The following is an 8,386-nucleotide window of genomic DNA, read 5'->3' as shown; positions in this document are numbered from 1 at the left end:
TTAGAATTACTTTAATGTTACTTTCTAGTATCAGCTGATGTTTGCTGGAGCCACAGCCGTAAAAGCTGCTGGTCATGATATCAGTTTGGATATCTGGTGAGAGGGAAACATGAAGATGAAACCAGGAGATGTCCTTAAGTGGTCATCTGATGTAAACTGTATAGAAATCATACATATATACCAACAAGACAGTGTACATCACTGTCACAACAGCGTTTGTTTTCATTCAAAGGCTTTATGGTTTTTCCTATAATACCTGGTGGGCCGGTCTCTAGTCAAAATGCCCGGGTCAAGGTTTTTGTCCCAGTACAGCACTGGTAGTAATGCCAACATGTAGGCAAAAATGGAAAGTGCTAGCACACTGAATATGGGGTTATGGCAAACCTTTTCAGTAAAACATAAATGACAATGACTATTTTAGGATGGTGATATTAACATATAGCTAAAAATACCACTCTTTAAACACGTCCCACACGAATTCCTTGCTCATTTTTCATCTTCTAGCTACCCCTGTAAATGTTTTTATTCATTTATTTCTTTTGTAAGTCCATTATTATTCATGGTGTAACACAAGTAAGCCTAATTTCTCCCTCTGTGGGGGCTAAAGGTTCTGAATAGCCAGGTCTGCATCTGTGACCTGTTTATAGGCTATGCCTAAAACCTGTGCACAATTATCTTTGACTGAAACATCCAGAAATATTTAAGTTCTGATAAATTGGACGGGACTGCACAACACACTTCAGCCACCTCTCTCCCTCTCTTATTTTCTCTCTACCCCGTCCTCCTCCTCCTCCTCGCTTCCCTCGCGCTTGAGGAGATCTCTGTTGTAGCTGGAGAGGAGAGGTCGACCGTCTCTCCTCCAGCAGCCGCCGGGCTTCTCTGCAGCCTCCTGCCCCTTCATCATGGATCTGGGGACTAAAAGAGTCGCTTGGATTATCGCTCAGGTCGCCCTGCTTCTCTCCATCTCTTACGGGACAACCGGAGAAGGTGAGCCGGCTGTGCGCGTCTTACTTTTCCCGAAGGAGATGCCGGGAGTGCGGCCAGCTCAGCAGTGTTTAATTTCTTTTTGGAAAATCAAAGTTTCTTGTCTCTATACTGTGTGCAAATGTGTTGAGTTTGTTGTTTGGTGAACTTGTTGTGATGATGAGGAAAATGTGGTGCTGCTCTGAGAATTGGCGCGCCTCTGTTGCGCATCACTGTACTGAAGTGGTTCGCTATAGTAAGAGTGATCAGATCTCCTCTTGTTTACTAAAACTCTCTCAGCATCAATATTACACACATAAAGTGAAGTCGACTTTATTTACAATGCAGATTTTCACCTTTCCGATATTAAATATTTAATCCTCACATTTTATTCATGGTAAAATATTTCCTGTGAGGGAGCTTGGCCACGTAAACAGGGACGGTGCTGCTCTGGAGGGGCATCAATCCAACATGTGTATTTTAACCTAAGCTGAAGACGGTAGTTAATTTGCTTTGTGCATGCTGTAAAAGCATATTGTTACTTCATAGTTAATTTGGTGTTCAGTACACCGTGACGATCATCCTGGAACTGAGCCACGTCTGTTCGTACACACACACACACATCTGACAGGAGCCAGGTGTGGGAGAGAGAAAAATGTGGAACGCAGATCGGAGAGACGATTTGATTCCGCAACTTCTTTATCTAACTGAGCAGTTATTTTATAGCTCAGGTCATCTGTAAACGTGGAGACAGGTCTGAGATCGTCCACATTTCGCTGGAATTAAAGACAAAAGAGGAAAACGGAGACGAATTGATGTGAATCTTTATGTATAATAAGACATTTTAATAAGACAATTTTTAACTGGAACAGATGTAAAAGTTCTCTCCGTGGTTTTATTCTCCTTTTCCACACCTCCGTGGTATGAGACCATATGCTCTACTTGTTCATTATTTTCATTTCTTCTCCTTCATTCTCTTCCTTGACTTTTCTTAGCTGAAGAACCAACGCCATCGTCTTTGTCCATTTTCAGTATTTCATTCTTGCAGTCTGCATCCTTGTAGCCCTCTCTGTGACACTTTGTGACACACCTTTATGATAATGTGGCACATTATCATAAAAGTGACAAAGGAAGCAATCTGCACCATCATTTGTGGTTCTGCTGCAGTTTGATGGAAAGATGGTCAGCTGAAAGAGAATGAGTTGCAGACGGATTCTTTCTTCTTCTGTAGTTGGATGGATGAGGGGGCGCAGGTGATGTCAAGTTATCAGATCCACTACACACTACAGCTTCACCAAAATAGTTTAATTTTCTCAGCTGTTCTGCCGTATTATATCCTTTCTGCTCTTTTTCCTCCCGCTGCGCCTCTCTTCTCTTGCTTAAATGCACTCATGTCTCTGCTCATTTCTCTTCTCTCTCTCTCTTTGTCCTCCTGTTTGCTGTCAGCTTCGTCTCTATACAGCAGATTTCCTTTTTTCGTCTTCTCGCTCCGCTTCTCTCTATAATGCTATCTCGTTGTGCTCCCCCATTACCTGGGTCTTTGCTCTCCAGCTGCATCTGAATAGAACGGCTGCTTGTATCGTGTCACTTCCTTCCTCTTTTGATTTCCCCACCTGCTTATTTTGTCAGCGTTTCATGGCCACATCACTTTATTTTGCTCACTATTTGTACTCTCTCCTCTTTGGGTCATTTCTGAAAACTCATTCCATGCACTTTTGTTCCTTCCACTACCATTTCTCTCATGTTATAAAAAGAAAGCCTTTTTACAGCATTTCACTTATCAGTAGATAGAAACATATCAATTTTCTATTGGTCCAGCTTTAAATTGTTTTGGCCCCACTTTCTCTTTCTCTGCCTGTCTCTCTCTGTTTGTGCCGCACAGCCTGACCCAGCAGCACACTCATCATGCATGGACCATAAACCACAGCAGCATAATAAGTTAAGACTGCAGGGGTGGAGGGGGGAGAGAGAACACCAGCTGCAGGTTTTAGACTTAGCCTTATATCTACATCTCCACCACCCCTGGAGACGGTTCACTGTTCATTATGGCTGAGGTACTAAATGACAACAAAGTAGAAATACATATTTTAACAGCCACAGATGGTGCTCCAATGACTTGTTAGCCAGAGGAGTGGAGCGCTGGGTTTTGTGTGATGAGATTCAAGAAAGTGAGTGTGTGAAACAGCAACCAGCAGGGCTGCAAAGTCACATTTAATCACCTTTTGATATTAACAGCATGACGGAGTTCTGTGTGTTTTTGAAAAACCTCGTTTGTGAAAGTAGAGCAGTGAAGGGCAGGTTGGTGCTGTGTTTGCAGAGACCAAACGTATTACTAAAAGGTTTAATCCAAACCACAAAATCTGTCTCGCATAACAACGTCAGGCGCTGAAACTTGTTCATTACTTTTGATTTCTTATGATTCCAAACCAATAAATTGATTCTTGGTACCAAAATTGTTTTTAAAAATATTTTTATATTTCTCCTGTATTGGCGTCTCTTCATTCGCTTCCTGTCAAATCTAGAATTGAATTGAAAATTCTCCTCCTTACATTTAAGGTCTTGAATAATCAGGCCCCATCTTATCTTGAAGACCTCATACTACCATATCATCCCAACAGAGCACTTCGCTCTCAGACTGCAGGGTTACTTGTGCTTCCCAGGATATTTAAAAGTAGCATGGGAGTCAGCTTTCAGGCCTCTTCTGTGGAACCAGCTCCCAGCTTGAATTCGGAAGATAGGCACCCTCTCTAATTTTAAGATTAGGCTTCAAACTTTCCTTTGCGACAAAGCTTATAGTTCTGGTTGGATCAGGTGACCCTGAATCCACCCTAAGTTATGCTGCAATAGACCTAGGCTGCTGGGCGCTCCCCATGGTGCACTGAGCATTTCTCCTTTTCTGACCTCTTTTCACTCACCATGTGTTTATACACCGCTCTGCACTTAATTATGAGTAATTATTAATCTCTGGTTCTCTACCGCAGCATGTCTTTGGTCCTGTCTCCTTCCCCTCACCCCCAGCCAGTCACGGCAGATGGCCGCCGCTCTCTGAGCCCTGTTCTGCCAGAGGTTTCTTCCTGTTAAAAGAGAGTTTTTCCTTCTCACTATCTCCATAGTGCTTGCTCTCTGTATTGTTGTAGGGTCTTGAGCTTACAATATTAAGTGCCTTGAGGTGACAGCTGTTGTTATTTGATGTTATATAAATAAAATTAGATTAAATTGAATTGAATCAGATCTTGAAGGTAAACAACTGAAACACTCTTACTTTGAATCATATCTGGATGAGTCTGTGAGGTACTTGGATACTTTGAGCTGTAGTCCCTGATTAACTGACACAATTACTGCAAACGATTTCCACAACTGTTTCTACAGCTGTCTTTTATTCTGTCATTCGACAGTTTTTCTTCTTTTAGCTTCTTCCTTTAGGACTTGCCACAGCAGATCATCTGCCTCCACCTTACCGTGGTCCCTTGCATTTTCCTCTGTCACACCAGCCTTCTGCATATCCACCTTCATTACATTTATAAATCTTTTCTTGGTCTTCCCCCTTTCCTCCTGCCTGAAAGCGCCATCTTTTGTTCAGTACATCCACTATCCCTCTTTTGTCTGATCCATCTCAGCGTTGACTGTTTTATTCTCTTCCAAACTGCTCTGCCTGAGTTGTCCCTCTGATATGCTCATTTTTAATCCTGTCCTTCCTGGTCACTCTCTACGAATGCTTCCATGTACAGTTTTTACCATCTGTTATCTCCAGTGCCAATGGTTTTTGAGAAACTCACAATACTAAAACAAATGTCATGTTTTTGGAATCGTTCTCTTCAGTTTTATTTTCATCAGCTGTGTATAACTGAATTACTGAAATTCCTGAAGGAACCCACCCGGGGGATTAATAACGTTTTATCTAATCTCTCTAATCTAACCTTATTTGACTATTAAGCAGATAATTGCTCCATTGTCTTCAGTAGCAAGTCACTAACTTTGTCTGTTGTGATTTAAATGGGCAGGTAATGGCCAGGTGACAATTAACGCTATTTTTGGCACTTGTTTATGTCAAAGCAGTAGACAGCAGGTTTATCAGAGTGGTCAACTTGCAACAAAACAGCAAAATTGTTGTTTATTAGTCACTGTTTGAGTTCTCTTCTTTCCTTGCAAATATTTTATATGTGACAAATATCCAGCCAAGCAATAATGTGAGTTTGTTATCAAGAGAGTTTCTCATCCTGCAAATGAACTTGGACTGCAGTTGGCACAATTGCCCTTGCTCTGTTTTGCAGCCTTGTTTGGGTCAACATACTGTAGTGGCCCATGAATGAACTCGTTCTCCACCTCCTGCAGGTTGGAGTTAGAGTGGCCCTTGAATTTGCTGCAAACTACTGTAAGCTATTTTGATCAAAGTGACTGAAAAACACTGTAAAAACGAGATTCCCAATCCCACAATTATACATGTCCTTGAATAACATTATCAATAACAGAGTAGGTACTCTGGCACGGACCATTCTCTTTAGTCTCTCTGATCTAATTGTACCCTTAGAAAGTTTTCATCTTTCACTTTGTTCAGTTTTATTTTGTGTGTCCTTAAGAACAATATAGGAAGAATAGCACAGCCCTGAATATATTTCTAGATAAATTAGAAGCTTGTTTAATTAATTTTGATGTTTTATTGGGACATAACTTGCCAGTGTTTGAAAAAAACCCTAAAATTTCCTGGACTATTGCTCTTTGTGGATAATCCAGTTTTTTATCAGAGCATAGCTTTGGTACATGTAAGATATATCCGGTTTGGTTATTTAATTACATGGTGCGTCTGTTACTGTTAGCAGCTGTGAACGACACAACTAAACAGTGTTGTACCCATATCCAAAGATTTATTAGCAGCTTGCCAAAGGACAAACCAACTGAGGAATGTATACAACTGTGGTAAACTCTGTTATTGATCCGCTGGCCTTGATTTCCCCATGGCTGTTGTGTACTAATAATGAAACACAAAAGCCTGTATTATTCAAAGCTGGGTGTGGTTTCAGCAGATGCAGTACAAGCCATCTCTAATTAGTAAATAAATTCCACTGGACACTGTTCAGTGTCTAATGTCCAGTCAACCAAAAGCAGTTATTATAAGGACGAGGTTCAAAATTCATTTCCCTTTTTCTGTCCGTGTTTACCCCCCCCCCGCCCGATGTTTATCTCCATGTTGCTCAGCAAACCCAGACAAACTACTTAAGTATTTTATTTTCCGATGGAATTCATCGCTCAGAAATCTAAAAAAATTGGGTTTTCAAACATCTGGTAGACATATTTCAATCCAAGCATGGATATTTAACCTTAACAAGGAGCTTGGTGGTTCTGTGTGGTGTTCTCCCTGGATACTCTGGTTTCCATGTACCCCAAAGACACAGGCCGGTAATGGATTAATTGGTGATTCTAAATTAGCTGTAATGTGAATGTGTCTCTGACACTGTTTGACTGCATAGAACTGTAACAGAACTATAATTTAGAAGGATGAAATTTTTGATAATCAATTTACCTGGAAAGTGATGTCTAAGATTAAGGGGGCTGTAGGGTGTTTTCCCTTTAGACATCTATACAACTTGACTTTTTGTTCAAACTTCAGGAGTCAGCATCTTTTATATGCACCTTATTCTTATACCTAATGAAGTGCCTTGTTACCAAAACCTAACAAACAGCCAAATGGAAGAACTATAACCCAGTTCAATAAACATGATTCAATATATGAAAGTTCTGACCAATTTGCAAACTGCTCTGAGTCTATGTTGCCACTGGACCAGTAGCAACTACAACAGCAAATAAATATCCATTACAAAAGCATAACTTTAGAGCCAGAGACATTTCCACGTGAACACACTCATAACACCTTTTTATCATCCAGTGCTGTGTGCTGAACAGGTTGCAGACCCAAATGGAGAGTTTGAGAAGCCAGGTGTGAACTCAAATAACAGCTTTAATGCTGGAGCTTTATCAAAAACACATAATACAAATTAAAGGGACCACTAGGTGGGGAAACAGGTGGGGAATACAACTGGAAACTATAAACATGATGAGTCATGAGTCATAGGAAGCAATGGTCAGCACAGTAAAACTGGAAGACACAACTGAACAGGAAACATGAGCTAACATAGAGAAGAACAGGAGGACTAGATAGGGGAACATGGAAAAACAATAGGACAAAGATGATACAGGGATGCAAAGGAACATATAACGAAGCAAATCAGAATTAATGAGACGGGAGGTAAAACTCAATATAAAGCACAAGACCATCTAAATTATTTAGGAAATTACTGAACACAGAATCAAAGACAGGCGAAAACTGGATAAGGCATGGGAACACAAGGGAAGAATGACAGGTCGAATAAGGAATACGAAACAACCTTAAATGAGAAAAGAACACAAATGAGAAAACTAAGCAACATAGAGAAAACAAGAACAAAGAACAAGACACTGAGGAATAACACCTAACTCGGCACAAGGGATTACAAGACAAAAAACACAAATGGAGCTAAACCAGACATGGGAACAAAAGGAATTCAAGGAACACAAAATAAACTAAAACCCAGAAGTGAACTAGATGTGAAACAAAACTTTAGAGTATCAATAAACAGAGAAGCTAAGAAATGCAAAATTTAAACAAAACTCAAAACACCCAGGGATTGTAACACTTTTGCATGCTTCCATTCTGAAAAAGAGATCAATTTCTCTGTTGCACTTCCTGGAAACTCTTCTTTATCCAAACTATGACTGAAATAAAGCAACCAAGATATTCTGACTTTTAATTCTTGCTTTCACTCATTTCAGAAATTATACAACTACAGACCACATAAAGTTTACCTTCCACAGAATGACAACCAAACTGAACATCTTGATTAAAGTCGCTGGTGTGCCCTTTAAAGACAATTTCAATCTGCTATTTCCTGTGACGACCATGGTGTGGTCCATCTGGTTGATGAGTGTTTCAGTGAGTAGGTGCATATAATAATTTATGCATGTTTCTCTTCTCAGGGTAGGTTTAAATTAATTATATTGGCCCGGGGTGTTTTAAGCAAACATGAGGTTAAAGTTTATGTAAGCACATTAATATGAAGATGTAGCTGCCTGAAGTGAAGGAGACACTTCTGACCTTCTGCTAAATGCACTAATGTTTCTCTTAGGATAAGAGGACACTCCCTGCCTTTGCTTCCTCAGGCTGAGGCTGTAGATTACGGTGTATTCACGGTCTAAATGCTTGTTAAATGGCTGCTTAAGTGCAGAATTAGTTAGAAAGCAGAGGATATAATAAACCTTAAAATTCCTCAAAATGTATTTATACAACCGGATTAGAGGGGGAATATGTAGATACGAGCTGGGCTGTTTGGAATATTATACAACAGACTCAGACTCTTACAAAATGATCGAATGAGCAAGGTGAACAAATGAA

General features: G+C 40.2%; 1 protein-coding gene across 2 annotated transcripts in view; it reads left to right on the top strand.

Moving 5' to 3' along the window:
• Positions 1-780: 780 nt before the first annotated feature.
• Positions 781-8,386, top strand: part of LOC100701557 (contactin-associated protein-like 4) — a 115,265-nt gene continuing 107,659 nt past the window's right edge. Inside the window, exon 1 of one of the 2 annotated variants that reach the window (XM_005476774.4) lies at positions 781-987. In XM_005476774.4, the coding sequence (XP_005476831.1) occupies positions 903-987 (85 nt within the window). In that variant the 5' untranslated portion in view covers positions 781-902. The remainder of the gene's footprint in view (positions 988-8,386) is intronic. The other variant, XM_005476773.4, reaches the window with a different exon arrangement.

This window comes from Oreochromis niloticus, linkage group LG18 (genome assembly GCF_001858045.2).
Source record: "Oreochromis niloticus isolate F11D_XX linkage group LG18, O_niloticus_UMD_NMBU, whole genome shotgun sequence".
Classification (NCBI taxonomy): Eukaryota; Metazoa; Chordata; class Actinopteri; order Cichliformes; family Cichlidae; genus Oreochromis; species Oreochromis niloticus.
The sequence above is the reverse complement of the archived record's forward strand: the minus strand, read 5'-3'. Positions and strand labels throughout refer to the sequence as shown.